General features: G+C 40.8%; 1 protein-coding gene across 1 annotated transcript in view; it reads left to right on the forward strand.

Annotated features, from left to right (window-relative positions):
• Nucleotides 1-5,952: 5,952 nt before the first annotated feature.
• The window catches only part of LOC311227539 (KH domain-containing, RNA-binding, signal transduction-associated protein 1-like), a 28,434-nt gene continuing 16,414 nt past the window's right edge, over nucleotides 5,953-17,972 (forward strand). The window contains exons 1-2 of the mRNA XM_084313252.1: nucleotides 5,953-6,255; nucleotides 15,904-16,025. Of these exons, the coding sequence (XP_084169378.1) occupies nucleotides 6,162-6,255; nucleotides 15,904-16,025 (216 nt within the window). The 5' untranslated portion in view covers nucleotides 5,953-6,161. The remainder of the gene's footprint in view (nucleotides 6,256-15,903; nucleotides 16,026-17,972) is intronic.

Consider the following 17,972-nt stretch of genomic DNA (forward strand, 5'->3'; position numbering starts at 1 on the left):
CGGCTGGCTGCACATGCGTCGGAGGAAAGCATGTGACAGTCTCCGGCCTCTCGGACCAACAGTAGGGGGAAGTACGCAACAACCAGGAAGGGGGTTGGGAATTGGCATAACGACTAACAGTGGGATGGGAGAAAAATCGGAAAAAGATGGAGGGGGAAAAAGATAATAATAAAAAAAAAAAAAAAGGCTACCTGTCTACATTAATTTGATCTGGGAGGATTCTCTCACAATAGACACCATAGTGTATATAGCATAGTGACATAGGGCAGAACTGTATATTGTATAGAAGTGTACATACAGTAAGACTCATTGCCTTTTATATTTTATCCTAGTATTTTTATCATGTTTTATTTAATTTAATTTCTATTGTATCGAAGCGGGCATGGCCACCTTCATTTCACTATATGTCTTGTGTATGTATGTGATAAATAAACCTCTTGAATCTTGAATCACGTAATATACCAGAAGACAGGAGATGACTTGGACTCACTCTGTAAAAGCCTGTTTTAACCCCTAACCTGCTGTGCTCCATGCAACACCACACAGCCATGATGGGTTCAGTTCCACCATCTGACATGGGGAGAGAGGAACCAATGTGAATGAATTAATGAAATGAATGAATGAATGAATGAAAACTTTATTTAACAGATTGCAGAATGGGTACAATACAGTACGGCTCAATACACACAATTGTTAAGGGGATGCAGATCAGAGAAAGACTTTCGTCTTGTTTACATCAGGGTTCCCCATTTTCAATTCATAGTGACATTTATGACATATTGATTGATTGATTGATTGATTGATTGAAAACTTTATTAACAGATTGCAGAATGGGTATAGTACACATACAGTACAGCTCAATACATACAATTGTTAAGAGGATGCAGACCAGAGAAAGACTTTTGTCTTGTTTACATCAGGGTCCCCCATTTTCAATTCATCATAACATGACACACATGACATACAGATAGACAGTACTGCTACATCTATACATTTATGACATACCAGATTTGCAAATACAGTACTGTTTGTGATACAAAAAGTGTCCAGAAAAGAGTGTATATACATTTGACGTAGAAACTGTACATTGGAGGAGGTTGGGTAGGTGGGGGGGGGGGGGGGTGGGGTGGGGGGGGGGGGGGGGGGGGGTGGGGTGGGGGCGACTGTACATTGGAGGTGGTTGGGTGGGGGGGGGTTGGGTAGGAGGGGTGGGTGGGGGACACTGTACAACTGTACAAGCAAAACTGTACATTGGAATATTGACAAGCCCATAATTGGTAATTTACTGTACATTGGAGGGGGTTGTGTTAGGACATTTACAGGGGCCAGTTTCGAATTGCAGTCTCCCGTAGGTGTTTTTTGAGAGTGTTTTTGAAAGTGGGTAGTGATTCACATTCCTTTACAGCTTTGGGTAGGACGTTCCACATTGATGTGGCATAATTGCGAAACGTGTTTAGTCCCTTGTTTGAGCCGAATCTGGGTTTAACATGATTTGTGGAGCTCCCTCTGGTGTTGTGGTTGTGGTATTCACTGACCTTTGGGAAGTATTTTGACATGTACATGGGTACCTTAGTCGTATAATGTATCTTGTAGACTGCAAGTCTTTCAGTGGTATGGTTGAGGAGGAAGGACGTGGATTTATACATTTACTCCCAAAATGCAGTGCAGTATTACAATAAAAGGCACCACTTCACTGACATACAGTATAGTCTACTACTCTAGAAAGCAAACGATAATGGAAGCGGCTGATTTAAACCCCTGTGCTGACAATGCGCCTGCCAAGTAGATAACTCTTTACTTTTGTTTGTTCATCCCAAATGATGTAACGCTCAACCAAGTAAAATTACCTTATACCTGTATTACTGTACATATTAATACTACAGCTCTATATATACACACACACATCTGGATGTACATACCTGCATATATTCCTTTTAACATATGTAGATACTATATCTGTACACATCCCTATACTCTTACTAGTTATACTGCTGGCCAGTAGACAGGAGCACTCATTCAAGGGTTCTACAATGCTTGCACCACATGGTACCAAAGCACCACGACCACAACACCAGAGGGAGCTCCACAAATCATGTTCAACCCAGATTCGGCTCAAACAAGGGACTAAATACGTTTCGCAATTATGCCACAATAGTGTGGAACGCCCTACAGCCATAAAGGAATGTGAATCCCATACCCTCCTTCAAAACCACTCTCAAAGAGCACCTACGGGTGGTTGCAATTAGAAACCCCTCCAATGTACAGTTTCTTCCCCTTCTGATGTATATTTTTTTATGATCTCCTTTTCTTACACAGTACTGTATATTTGTATGTCTTGTATGTCATAAATGTCTTGATGAATAAAAAATGGGGGACCCTTATGTAAACAAGATGAAAGTATTTTTCTGGTCTGCATCCTGTTGTTTGGTATTGAGCCGTACTGTATTGTACCCATTCTGCAATCTGTTAATAAAGTTTCAATCAATCAATCAATCAGTATGACATATCATAGTGTCTTTATACCTGTATCACTGTACATAATAATAATAATAATAATAATAATAATAATAATAATAATAATAATAATAATAATAATAATAATAATAATAAAACTCTGTATACATCTGATTAGCACTATACACAGTAGTACTAATTCATATATGGTATACCCAGTTTAATCACCTGTACATTCTATATTACTATTGCTGTATATTATCTACTGTTACATTTGCACTGTGGTTGGATGCCAAACTTATTTAAGTTGTACTGTACTTGTGCTGTATAATGACAATACAAATCGAATGTATTGATTGATTGATTGATTGATTGATTGATTGAAAACTTTATTAACAGATTGCAGAATGGGTACAATACAGTACGGCTCAATAAATGTAAAATGCTGCATCGGATATTGCTGCTGTTGACACTAATAGCATGCAATGTGACCCCCCCCCCCCCCCTTCCTAGCTGCTTTCATAACAATAATGCAAAGTCTCTAGACTATAGACTCCAGAGGAAATGTAGCCCCTTTTGTGACTCTGATGCACGCCAACAAGGTTTGGCCGAGTGAATACACAGTCACTTGCTCCTCAATGGGAAACCAAAGCATGTGTATTCACTCGGCCAAACCTTGTTGGCGTGCATCACAGTCACGAAAGGGGCTAGACTAGAGGAAATGTTTATTATAACATGCATGCGTTCATCTGTGGTCCATTCTCAGCGATTATCTTTACAGCCACTAGGGGGCAGTAGATCTCCTAGAATGAAATGATAGGAGTGGCAGTGCCCAGTATCCCAGTGGCTGGGATGAAGTTGGCAAATGACATGAATGAATGAATGAATGAATGAATGAATGAATGAATGAATGAATGAATGAATGAATGAATGAATGAATGAATGAATGAATGAAAACTTTATTTAACAGATTGCAGAATGGGTACAATACAGTACGGCTCAATACTTAAGGGGATGCAGACCTGAGAAAGACGTTTGTCTTGTTTCCATCAGGGTCCCCCATTTTCAATTCATATAGACATTTATGACATACACAACATACATGACATTTATGGCATAGGGACATATAGGTATTTAGTACTGATACATTTGTGACATAAACGGTATTCAAATATACAGTACTGTTACCCCTAGATCCTGACAGAGTATATACATATGATGGGGAGGGGACTGTACATTAGGAGGGGGTGGGTGGGTGGGAGAGAAATATACATGCGGTGGGGAGGAGACTGTCTATTAGGAGGTGGTGGGGGTTTTGGGCATTTACGGTGGCCAGTTTCGAATTGCAGCCTCCCGTAGGTGCTCTTTAAGAGCGGTTTTGAATGTGGGTAGAGATTCACATTCCTTTACAGCTTTGGGTAGGGCGTTCCACATTGATGTGGCATAATTGCGAAACGTATTTAGTCCCTTGTTTGAGCTGAATCTGGGTTTAACATGATTTGTTGAGCTTCCTCTGGTGTAGTGGTTGTGGTATTCACTGACCTTTGGGAAATATTTTGACATGATTGTACATGGGTACCTTAGTCGTATAGTGTATCTTGTAGACCAGGCCCATTGCAAGTTGCTGTACTCTGTCGTCTACTCTAAGCCATCCTAGGTTGTCAAAGTGGGCAGGGGTGAGGTGGGTTCTGGGGGTAAGGTCAAGTAGTAGTCTGACCAGTTTGTTTTGTGATGTTTGTAATTTTGTTTTAAGCGCCTTTGAGGTGCTTTGGTACCATGAGGTGCACGCATAGTCGTAGTACCCTTGAATGAGTGCTCCTGCCAGAGTCTTCAGGGTATTCTTGTTTACCAGAGAGGAGATCCGGTACAAGAATCTAGTTCGTTGGTTGACTTTTTTTTATTACATTGGATGCCATTTTGTCACAGGAAAGATTTGCCTCTAGGATGGAACCCAGGTAGGTAATTTCGTCTTTCCTTGTGACAATATTGTCACCCACTGCAACTGAGAAGCCGTCGGTCTTGCTGAGTTTGTTATTTGAACCGAAGAGAATGGACTCTGTTTTGCCCATGTGTAATGATAGTTTGTTATCAGCGAGCCATATGCAGATTTTGCCTAGTTCCGAGCTGAGGGTTTTTTCAACCTGCAACTTGTTCTTGTCAGAGACCAGCAGGGCTGAGTCGTCCGCAAACAGGAACAAGTTGCAGTCACAGGCTGACAACATGTAATTTGCATAAATTAGGATTTACACTGGGGATGAGAGATATCATTGATTGATTGATTGATTGAAAACTTTATTAACAGATTGCAGAATGGGTACAATACAGTACGGCTCAATACACACATCATGGATCAATGTTAGTTTATTCATATCAATTAGGATAACACTGACACAAAAATGAATTGTAGGCCTGCAGCCGATCAGCACTCAATATCTACCACACCCCTTATAGGCATATTTAGTCTTTGTTGATTATTATTCTGATCATTTAGGTTAAATTGAATCTCAAGGTGATTCCCAAATGAATAGAGTCTAGGTTCGGCTATGAATCATGCTAAAACAAGTTAGGTTCAAGTTCAAGTTCTCAAGTTCTTTAATAGTTGTCATACAGAAGTACAGAATACTTTCATACAAAATGCTTCTTACTGTTACGCTCCAGAGACTGTGCTAGACAAGATAGTATCAAATAACATAATAACATAATATAGCATGAATTTAGAAGAAGAAAATGAGGTCACAGTGTTCGGTATAGACAAGGTGGAACTTGTTATAAACTAAACCTCGGAGGGACTGGGAGACCCATGTTACTGACCAAACCATACCATACCAGTGATGGCTGTCGGAACTATTTAACACTTTTTTTTTAAACAAAAATATACAACTTACAGGCAGAACCTTTAAATAATAAACAACACTAATTAGGCCTACACCCCAAATGTATATACTCTCTTTTTTAGACTATTTTTGTATCACAAACAGTACTGTATTTGTAGATCTGGTATGTCATTCATAAATGTCATCTGTATGTCATGTATGTCATAAATGTCACTACTATGAATTGAAAAAAAATGGGGGACCCTGCCTGATGTAAAACAGACGAAAGTCTTTCTCTGGTCTGCAGCATCCCCTTAACAATTGTGTGTATTGAGCCGTACTGTATTGTACCCATTCTGCAATCTGTTAATAAAATGTTCAATCAATCAATCAAAGCCGAACATCTGATTTCAAAATCAGCATCAGGAGGAGGAGGAGGCGGCTGTGTTCTTCTGAGCTCACTTCCGTCGGTTGAAAGTATTCACGCCTCCCGGAGTCTAGTCCAATAGCATAAATCTGCAGAGCCGTAAACAACCCACCCAGAGTACACGCGCCCCGACCACGCACAGTCACACAGAGTACAAGCCCCGAAGCCCCGCCCAGACGTTGGGCTTGCGGCTCTGCAGATATACCCTACTCGTCTAGTCGCCTGCTCTTGTTCTTCCATTTCCAGAGCGCTGCTGCTACTGCAAGGAGGCGAACCTCACCAGACAGACGACACGCGTACGGTATAGCAGCCACAGTCTGCAAAGTGGGATACGCACTCCTTATTTACACAACTTGGGACTACTTATATATTATTGTTGGGTATTTTTTTTTCTTCCCCCAACGCGTTTTGCAGCGAATCTCTACTACTAGCGGAAAACTTGATTTTTTTTTAAATTAAAAGTCAAAATGGAGAACGGCGGCAAATATCTCCCCGAGCTCCTCGCGGAGAAGGACAGTCTGGACCCGTCGTTTAAGCACGCCGGGAAACTTTTATCTGCAGGTAAACTGTTCTTTCGCTTCGGCAGAGCGAAGTATTTAAGTGTTAAAGTGGACAGGATTTGTCAAGACCATTTCCATTAATAATGAAAACACCGCCATGCTCTCTGTGGTGGGACGACGGGACACGCATTTAATGTTACCCCCCCCTCACCCAGGCACTATGAATTGAAAATGCGGGACCCTGATGTAAACAAGACAAACGTCTTTCTCTGGTCTGCATCCCCTTAACAATTGTGTGTATTGAGCTGTACTGTATTATACCCATTCTGCAATCTGTTAAATAAAGTTCTCATTCATCCATCCATCAATTGACACCGTTCCTCTACGTGTGTGATTCTGAAGGATAGCCGCGTCGAGTGAGTACAGTTTTGTGAGTATGGTTATTATGGAATAGTTCCCTTGTTCACTAAATAGTTTTGGGCCTACTATGGAAATAAGTCTTGACGTTGTGTATTTCCCCCAGTAACGGACCGTATAACTATATAAGACGCTAGGTATCGTTTCACACTCCGAACCCTCGCCGTCCGCTTACAATGCTTTCAAAATGGCAGCGAAGCGGCCGAGAGATCGCGGACTGCGGGCGCTGACAGCATGAGTGACACCGGAGGCCCAAGCTGTAGAGTTTAACGTGGAGGGGGCGGGGGGGAGGGAGGGACAGTGGTGGGGGCGAACTTCCCATTGAGCTACACTAGGGGCTTAAGTATACCTGGACCTTAACACTTTCCGTGCCACGGGTGTACTGTATAATAATATGGCCGTCGCTTATCAATGACTTGTTTGCAGTCAACATTGTCGAAACGGATTTCTTTTTTAATCGGTTCATTTCCGTTTTATACCATTTTGAAAAACGCTCGTTTTATGAAAGTTCCAGAACATTTCAGAAGATTCTGTGATAATCGCCCTTTACTGGAATATACTGGAATACACAAAAAAATGTCATTTTTCGGCCTATTTATGTATAGTTTTCAAATAAACACTAGATTATCGATAGTATATGTGTACTTATGCACGCTATAGAAGCGGGCTGAAAAATCGATTATCCATTTCCTGATCAACACACACACGCACACACACACACATAGGGCCCATGTTGATATCTCTGTGAAAAAAGCTCTGATTATCCCAAGACTGGTAAAAATAGATTCTTTACCTCAGATCAGATGTTCTCCCAAAAGATTATTCCAATTCCTGATCGCCATTCCAAATATCGATCGCGTTTATTGATCCAACCCTGGGTGGTCGAAACACCGATTCCACGCTGTTCTGATGGTCCACAATGAATCTGATCGGCTCGAGTTACATGCCTGAGAAGTAAAATGTGGAAGCAGGATTTTTCCCCCCCATGCGTTTCATTCAATCCAATCCAAAGGGGTGCAGTACCACAGGGAGAGACGATAGGGGGCGGTATTTTCCCAATGGAGCTCAGAGAGAGTTTGCAGTGGTAACGGGAGGTTAGATAGATTAAATATGAATGGAAATCGCGAATGAAAAAAAAAAACGAGATCTCTCGTCGGCTGGCACTCAAAGGTGTTAAATACAGGCCAGCCACACACTATTGTCATCATCATATAAATGATTTTGATCTGTTTTGTTCTTATGGACTGACTATGTAATTTGTATTTTATGGTTGGAGAATTGTGTATATCTGACTTATGAATATTGAGTGAGCTTTGATTCACTGCTTTGTTTGTTGTGTTGTTTTCTTGTGAGTACTTCAATGTTTGTGTTTTTTATATTTTAGTTTTTTTTGTGTTTATTTTTAATGTTTGGACTAGGGCTGGGCGATATGACCAAAAACGTTATCGCGATAAAATTATAAAATTATTTTCATATAATTCGATATCGATAATTATCGTCGATATAATGTATGTCAAGTTTAATTAACTTATTATGCTGCTGCGAATGTCTCGAGTCGAGTTGATGTCGTCATCAGTCCGCGCACGTTAGAAGTTAGCCGACAAGCGGAATATCTCATGGCAATGTAATAAATATGACACTAAAATACTCTCTTCCGCCACAATATATTGAAACGACGTCCACTGTATACCACACACTACTATGAACGTGGCCTCAGAATTCACCCCGCACACATACTCGGCACGTAAATATATAAAACATCACCGTGCAAGCTAGTTAGCCTAGCCAGCCTGTTGTCTTATTATGCTGCTGCGAATGTCTCGAGTCGAGTTGATGTCGTCATCAGTCCGCGCACGTTAGAAGTTAGCCGACAAGCGGAATATCTCATGGCAATGTAATAAATATGACACTAAAATACTCTCTTCCGCCACAATATATTGAAACGACGTCCACTGTATACCACACACTACTATGAACGTGGCCTCAGAATTCACGCCGGACACATACTCGGCACGTAAATATATAAAACATCGGCGTGCAAGCTAGTTAGCCTAGCAAGCCTTGTTGTTGAGTGAGTCACTGAGTGCTACCTCTGGGTCTCCTTCCTGGTCTCCTTCGCTCTCGGCCATCTCCTTCACCGATTGGTTGTTAGTGCGTGCTCATATCCAAGCTTGGAAAATCGATATATCGAAACTTTGCGACCACGTTTCATGTTTATTTCGAGGAAATAATTTATCGCGATAGTTATCGTTATCGTTTTATCGCCCAGCCCTAGTTTGGACCCCAGGAAGAGTAGTCTCACTTTGGTGTGTAGACTAATGGGGATCCACAATAAAACAACTAATGCAGTAGTGCTGCAAATCTGATTATATAGACCCCGGGGAGAGGTTCCACCTGTGATCCCCCTTCCCATTCTAGCCATTCATTGAAGATCAAAACTTAAGACTTAACTAATTTACAGCCAACCCGAATTGTTCATTTGACGGAGCTATATATTATTTAATTATCATACTGTTGCGACCAATAAAGTAACATGTTTTAACTTAATCTTTGATAAAAATATGTTTTATATCGTAATCTTTACTCATAACTACCACAGTACCCATAATAAGCAAAGTAAAACTAACTGGTGCTACCTTTACTCTACCTTTTAATAGGGATGCACGATATTGATTTTGACACCGATACCGATAACATTATGCTCCTCAAGCCGATAACCGATATCGATAACCGATATTTATTGTATTATAATTTTTTTTAAATGTATATATATATATTTTTTTTTAATCAACGTTTTTTTTTTTTTTTTTTTTTTAGTATTTATAAGCTCCGACGTCATCGGTACTGCTATCGGTACTCGTGAAATTATGTTTTTTTTTTTTTTTTGAGGAATTTAAACGTCGCAAACTAATCTTGTTGGCCGTTTTCTATCTCTCCTCCCTCGGTCTCTCTCTGGCCATGGTTAGACTAGTGTTTTTGTGGCGTTTTTTTATACGTTTTTGAATACGTTTCATGTCCCTATTACACAGAAATGCGTTTTTTTGTGGATACAGCTGAAACGCTAAATAGACCTGTCTCAAACCGAGGAAGTCAGAGGTAAGCGACAGCTGTGATTGGAGGATCAAGAAAAGAGGGCAGGGTTTTGAGACAGGTCCATTGTTTTTGCGTTTTGGAGAACCGCTAAAAAACGCGCCGACAACAGCGTGTAGTCTGCACGGAGCCGTTGTTGCGAAAACGCCCATGCGCAGTAGATACCATCTGCGTGCCCTTCCGGTGACAGCAGAGCTGTCCCAAACCAAATAGCTGCAGCTACTATGTGTTGTCAAGTTATTGTTATAAGGACCCCAGTCCAAGCTACAACAGTCTGCATTCCCTTAACAATTGTTTGTATTGAGCCGTATTGTATTGTACCCATATGCAATATGTTAAATAAAGTTTACATCCATTCATTCTGCTAGCATTACCGATTGGCACTGCCACTGGATAACATGAGCTAGTGTTAGCCATCAAACCCTGTTAGCTCAAAGCTCCTCTTTCAACTTAACAAGCATTAAACAAAATGGCCCAGTCATCTATTCACCTTTGTTTAATACACACAGCGTTGTCTCTAATGTTATCTAACCACTGATAGCTCCCGATATCATCAGTTTGGTGCTGGCTAAGTAGCGTGAGCTAACGTTAGCTTCTAGCCACAATGCTATACTGTTATAATGGCAAATTCCATTGACGTTAGCATGCAGCTAACAATGCTACCGATCTTTTTTTAGACTAAACTATCCGCTCTTGGTGGTCACTTGTGTTGATGTTAGTTTTGTTTCATCAACAAATGACAGGCAGAACACACAGTGAATGTATCCGTTTTGTTTATTGCACTTTTATTAGGCTTTGCTGAAAAAGAATTGCTGCATTGAGTAAATAGGCAAGATGGTGGCGCGGCATAGGCGCCTGCCTTGTTGACATTTTCTTTGCTGGAGCTTCCAGGAAGTGTATTGGCACATTCAAGTTATGATTGGTTGAAATTGCCTTCGTGTTCGCCACCTACTGCCACCTACTGCTTTGGCAGTGTACTACATCAGTGTGCTCAGGTGACAAAAACAAAAAAAACGAAAGTGTGACTCGAGGCGCACGACGTCGCGGCGAAACGCATATGACAATGATACGAAAATGAAACGAAAGGTGTAACCGCAGCATCTGCCTGCGCGAGCGGGCTGTGCTCTTACACACACTCACACACACACACTCACTCACACACACACACACGGGTGCTGCCGAGTACAGACGGCTCTGCTCTAGACAGCACCCGTGTGTGTGTGTGTGTGAGTGAGTGTGTGTAAGAGCACAGCCGGCTCGCGCAGGCAGAGAGAGACCGAGGGAGGAGAGATAGAAAACGGCCAACAAGATTAGTTTGCGACGTTTAAATTCCTCAAAAAAAGTCTGGGTCTATTTTACTAAAGTCGATGCTGACGACCGCTCGTTGCCACAAGTGCAACAAGACATTTGCCAGTAATGTATAAGCGCTGGTACTTGTCAATGTGGCTGGCGGGGAGCAGCTAACGTTATAGCTCCGAGTAGAATAATGGCCGACAATCCGGAGGTAAATAAACGAACGAGAGCTTCTGATTGGTGGTAAGAAGAAGAGGTGGGTGCAAGCGGAGGGACGTAATTGGCAGATCGACTGTGTCTCCGAATGTAACGTGACTACGTCACAGCCAAGAAAGGGAGCGCTGGATTTGTGTAAAACTCCCTGTTCCTAAACCACACGCTGTCAGTCATACCACAGTACTGGCAAAACGGGAGGAGGCTATAATAAAAACAAGCGCCCTTCATCCAAATCCACCCACAACGGATTTCTTTTAACCAAAAAATGTATTATATATTATCGGAGCTATTAATAACGTTATCGGGTTTATCGGGATGCCGTCATAATTGCTCATTATCGTGCATCCCTACCTTTTAACACATTGTCCGCCATGCATTTTACCCATCCTTGGGCCCAGTCTGCCAGTGCTGTAACCCTATGGAGATGTTTACCTTCTTTGCAGGGCTATATAACTTTTTAAATATTATAGCTATATCGACATTACTATGGCCCATTCAACATCGGGTATCTATCGTTCCGGATGTGGGAACGTTATATTTTTTCATTCATACATTGTCGTGTTAATATCGTCGTGAATATAAGTATGTTTTTAAGGTTTTCTGCAGTAATTCCTAAAACGCAAGTTATATTGATTGATTGATTGAAAACTTTATTAACAGATTGCAGAATGGGTACAATACAGTACAGCTCAATACACACAATTGTTAAGGGGATGCAGACCAGAGAAAGACTTTCGTCTTGTTTACATCAGGGTCCCCCATTTTCAATTCATCAGGACATATATGACATACATGACATACAGATAGTCAGTACTGCTACATCTATACATTTATGACATACCAGATTTGCAAATACAGTACTGTTTGTGATACAGAAGGAGTCAGGAAAAGGGAGTATATACATTTAACGTAGAAACTGTACATTGGAGGAGGTTGGGTGGGGGGGTTGGGTACACTGGGATATTGACAACCATACTGGGTAATCTACATTGGAGGTGGTTGGGGGGGGGGGGGGGGGGGGCGGGGCACACTGTATAAACAAGCAAAACTGTACATTGAGGGGGGGGGGGGGGGGGGAGACACTGTACAAACAAACAAAATTGTACATTGGACTATTGACAACCATACTAGGTAAGTGACTGTACATTGGAGGGGGTTGGGTTAGGATATTTACAGGGGCCAGTGTTGAATTGCAGTCTCCCATAGGTGTTCCTTGAGAGAGGTTTTGAAAGTGGGTAGTGATCCACATTCCTTTACAGCTTTGGGTAGGGCGTTCCACATTGATGTGGCATAATTGCGAAACGTGTTTAGTCCCTTATTTGAGCCGAATCTGGGTTTAACATGATTTGTGGAGCTCCCTCTGGTGTTGTGATCGTGGTATTCACTGACCTTTGGGAAGTATTTTGACATGTACATGGGTACCTTGGTCGTGTAGTGTATCTTGTAGACCAGGCCCATTGCAAGTTGCTGTACTCTGTCGTCTACTCTAAGCCATCCTAGGTTGTCAAAGTGGGCAGGGGTGAGGTGGGTTCTAGGAGTAAGGTCAAGCAGTAGTCTGACCAGTTTGTTTTGAGATGTTTGTAATTTAGTTTTTAGCGCCTTTGAGGTGCTTTGGTACCATGAGGTGCAAGCATAGTCGTAGTACCCCTGAATGAGTGCTCCTGCCAGAGTCTTCAGGGTATTCTTGTTTACCAGAGAGGAGATCCGGTACAAGAATCGAGTTCGTTGGTTGACTTTTTTTTATTACATTGGCCCTTTATTATATAGGCCCTGACGCATATGATAGATTATCGATTGCCGGTTCTTTCCTATACACGCGATATTAAAAAATTTCCGTTAACATATTGAATTAATAATATACCCCCCCAGGGCTGTACAGTGCGATGATATGATCGCAAATTGCCCCCTAATTTGGTCCGTGCGAGTTTAAAATAATATCTGGGGGCAAGCTTGCGAGTGGTGATTTCAACCCTTCATTCGCATTTCACTCCTAAATTAATCCATACAAATTGTAGTAAAACATTAGCCTACAACCAGGGCTGTACAGTGCAATATAATGTTGCGGTTGTAATTTCATTAGACAGACCAGTGCGGACCTTTAATAACATGCAATTTAATTGACACGAGCAATGAGCTAACGGTAGCTTCTAACCAAGGTATCCATTAGGATTATGCTAAGCTAACTAGCGATCTCTGCTAACCCTGGAAAACGGTCAAAGCGGACTCCACAAGACTAGTTCCATTCGTGAGGAAAGGGGGTGGGTTATATTGACAACGCTTGACAACAGAAGTTTAAACATAACTTCATATTTATTGGTTATTCATTTCTGTATATCATTCAATTTCGATCTCCGTGTGTCTCCATCTCCATCTCTTCCTGTTTACATTCAAGTGTGACGTCATCACCTACGGCAGCTTAGACGATCAAAACGCGAACCTAGAACAAAACCCGAAGGGGGGGCTGGCTCTCTTGTTCGTTCTCGCCCCCCCCCCCCTCTCTCTCTCTCTCTCTCTCTCTCTCTCTATCTCTCTCGCTCTCTCTCTACATTCAATGATTTAAAGTAGCCAAATGTTACACACAGTATAAATACTAACTGGATAGTTGATGATATAAACATTTAATTTCATTATCTGAAATATTCTAAAATCATTAAGTCTGTGTGATTATTATTTTCTCACAGTAGTGCGTGTGTGTATATATATTAGAGCTGGGCCGTTAACGGCGTTAACGTGCTGCGTTAACGCTATACTAGTATCGCGCGATAATATAATTAACGCATTAATCTAAATAATTTTTTTTTTTTTTTTTTACCTTTATTTACCCAGGGTAGGTTCGCTGAGCACAGATGCTCTTTTTCAGGAACGCCCTGCTTCACATTCACACAGTTCCATTCACACCTGGGAGCTGCCCAGTACAACCACAGTTGACACAATGGCCACTGAGCAACTCCACTGGAGCAGTTGATTCAAGCCATGTCACATAGTTCAAGTTTGAAATTATTCTTTCTGTTTTGCTCCTGAGAGTGCTAGATACTGTACTGTACTGGTAATATTATTTATTTGTGTTAACTTCTGAATAAAACAACTTATTAAACACAAGTACATCTTATTGAACATTATTTTGATATTTCATTACCAATTAGCAAAACAGCTTTTTCAAACAGTCTGTAATGCATTTTGGAAACGGAGATGGGCTCATGGTGTAATGGGCCACCTGGCCTGAGAACCATAAGGAGGAAAGAAAAAGTAAGGACTTACTTCTGGTCATTATTTGGGTAGAACACACATATTTTGAATGCCTTCGGCAGGTTTTTTTTTTTTTTTTTTTTTTGAGCCATTTTAATCTAGATTAATCTAGATTAAATCCAGGATTGCAGATAGATTAATCTAGATTAAAAACATTAATCTATGCCCACCTCTAATATATATATATATAACATTAATCTATGCCCACCTCTTATATATATATATGTGTGTTTGGCTAAAGTGGATAGAAAACACAGTACTGTGTAAAAGGCACCCAAGAGTTTTTATATAAATTGTCTTAGATGTAAATAATTTTTTTTATTAGTGTGTCAGTAGACTACTCTTAGTACATTTTCATTAAATTATTTTTTAAAGCATCTTCATGGTTTAATAATGCAAACTTATTATAATCATCATATTGGCGTGACTGTATGCATCAAAGGGTTAAATCAAGCATTTTTAAGTGCTTTAGAGGAAATGTCAAAATATCGCGATATCATTTAGAGGCCATATCGCCCAGCCCTACTATAATGGTAAAATAGTTATTTAAAAATTTGCCCCTAAAAAATATTCTTTGCCCCTAAATTTCTCATTTAGGGGCAAGTGTGCCCCTAGTGAAAAAGCTTAGCGTACAGCCCTGCCCCCCCCCCCCCCCCATTGTTCAATCTCATATAGATAAGAACAGAAATTGTTGAAAAAGTTAAATAATCCAATCTCACAGTCTGTACAGCCATTGTGTCCATGGAAACAACGATGAACACAGCCATACAGTATGGTTTACTATCAAAAATCTACATTTCCACGAGTGGAGAGACCTGCTGCAGACAGAGTTGCGATAATGTAATTATTACAAATGGTAACTGTTTTGAGTGACTGCTTGGGTACCTCAGTCAGACATCTACTATAGCGTCCTCTGTCCTACAGCTGGTAGCCTGTACTGTGGGTGACACGTTTGCACATCGCAGACTGAGGAGTTGTCACGACAGGGAGTGAAGAGGTGGTTTGAAACGAATGGGAATGATGGCACCCTGTCTGCTGTGGGCACTGAACCCTCACTGCTCTGCTCTGCCACCGTGGAAGGAGCCGAGCGTGACAAAATATAGCAGAACTGAATAGATGCATTGCTGTTAGAGGAAGGCTTTTTTTTTTTTTTTTTTTTTTTTTTTTTTTTATTAAAGTATCCGGTTGTAGGCTACAAAAGTGGAATATTATGACACGGTTGATGAACCGATATTGACAGGCTATGTATTGTATTTAAGTGGAAGTAACTTAATTTCATATACCAGTAACCATTACACACACACACAGTCTGACTGTGTAATGGGATATACCCTATCACAGACGTCTTTTCGAATGCATGATTAATTGAAGCAGTGACACATTTAACACACGCTAAATCCTGTATCCAAAATGATATTCCTGAAACAGATATTTTTTTCCCTTGTAGAAATCCTTAGACTCCAGAAAGGAGAGGACAAAAGGGAGCCAGACGCATACCTGGACCTTTTCACAACCAAGAACATGAAGCTGAGGGAACGTGTCCTCATACCAGTCAAACAGTACCCAAAGGTGAGCCTTGACCCCCCCCTATTTTTCTTTATTTTTCTCTCCTCTCCCTGTCCCATCTTCTTCCCCCTCTTATCCTTTTCTTGATTTAATTCATTCGACAGCCGGGTTTCAATTACACAAATCCATAGGGTTACTTGGAGTGCTCAAATTACTCCTCTCAGCCTCAATCTCTTAGCTTGAGAGTATAATTATAGTGAGACACCACCGTGTTTTAAAACAGCAGTGAAAGGATCAAAATGTTAATGTTGTTATGGTGAAGGGCCACCCCGAGATCCTGGTTCAAGCTGTGTTCCGTAGGAAGGATAACTTGTTCTGCGAGTGTCGAGGAAGCACCTCATTCCGAGGGAGCCTCTCGGGTTATTGTGTGACCATTGGAGTCTTCATTCACGTGAATTCAGTCTGTTTAGGGCTGACCGAATGCTTTGAAGCTTCAATCGTTGCCATGGTAACTGATGCCAAAATCAGTATTTGATTTTCTATACATTACATATGTAGTTAGTTATATACATTGTGAACATTCAGGGAGAAAAACTGTGATACAAGTTGGTCACTCAAAATAGTTTCGCCCCCACGTAGCTGTGCTGTAGTGCAACGCGGACGTCCCGGGTTCGACTCCCGGACCCGGAGACCCTTGCCGCATGTCTTCCCCCAAGTCTTCTCCCAACCTTCCTCTCTGTCGGGCCTGTCCGAAATAAAGCAGTAAAATGCCAAAAAACAAATCTTAAAAAAATATATTTTGTTGGATTTAGTATCACCAGGCGTGCATAAGAACAGATAATGAAATCTACTGTATGCCTTTGGGAAGCGTTGTTCGGAAAAATTCCAACACATTCAAAGCTCTCAATGTCCTCTTCAAAATGGCAAAAAAATCCCATCTGTCAATTTTTCAAGATGGCTGACTTTCGCGATCAAAACGGCACAAAAATGAATTCTAAAATCGCACTAATAACTATTTTTTTTATTTTTATTTTTTATTTTTTTTATTGCAAAACAAAAATTATTAAAAGTCAGTACTCAACACACAATGCATAATGAAATTAACAATCAAGGTGGCTAAAATGACATGCAAGTACAGAAACAGAAAACAAAAAAAAGTCTATAATAATATTTTACCGTATACAGTGTATATCCAACGAAATTACCAATTATACCAATGCCTTATACAGGATATACCCCTAATACCTATTTTCTAAAACCCTACACACATATGCTCCAGCTCGAACCCCCCCCTCCCGGACTCCTCCTTGGATAGTACCTCCATTATCCCTCACTCCTAACCAGACACTACCATTATAAGCTAGCTTTTATTCTCTCCACCACTTCTAACCACATTGACATTTTGGATTCGTTGAGACCCAGAATTCTTGCTGTAGATATTTCTTGATAAATCACAACGAGATATGTAAGAAACCAAATCTTCCGGCACATTTTTTCCGGTTGAAACCAGCGTGATGCGATAAGTTTTTTAGCTACTGTGATACCCGATAAAACCAATCTCTTTAGCTGTGGATTTACTGCAAACTCAAAAACATCATTCAATAGTAATACAGAGGGGTGTACTGGTATATTCCAAGATACGAGTTTTGATAATTGATGGGTCACATCTTTCCAGAATGCCTTAACTGGTGGGCAGTTATAACTAATAACTCTTTAACCTATTAGTAAACAAACATATTGATGAAAATATACATTATAACTGCTGTTGTGACATGTTATGATGTTTATTCTTGAATACATTTGGGAAAAAAAACGATAATTATGTCAGACAGTCTGGCAACCTTGATTTATGACGTGATGTCATTTGCTGTCTGGACCGCACGGGCAGAAGAGGTTAATCTGCCTTTTTCTTTTTACTCCGCGGTAAGCTTAACGAACTCTCCATGCTCCTCCTGGGTAATGGGACTTCAAGTGTCTTATTAAATTTGTTGTGTTGAAACCTTTTACATT

Source organism: Notolepis coatsorum (assembly GCF_963971535.1).
Source record: "Notolepis coatsorum genome assembly, chromosome: 4".
Classification (NCBI taxonomy): Eukaryota; Metazoa; Chordata; class Actinopteri; order Aulopiformes; family Paralepididae; genus Notolepis; species Notolepis coatsorum.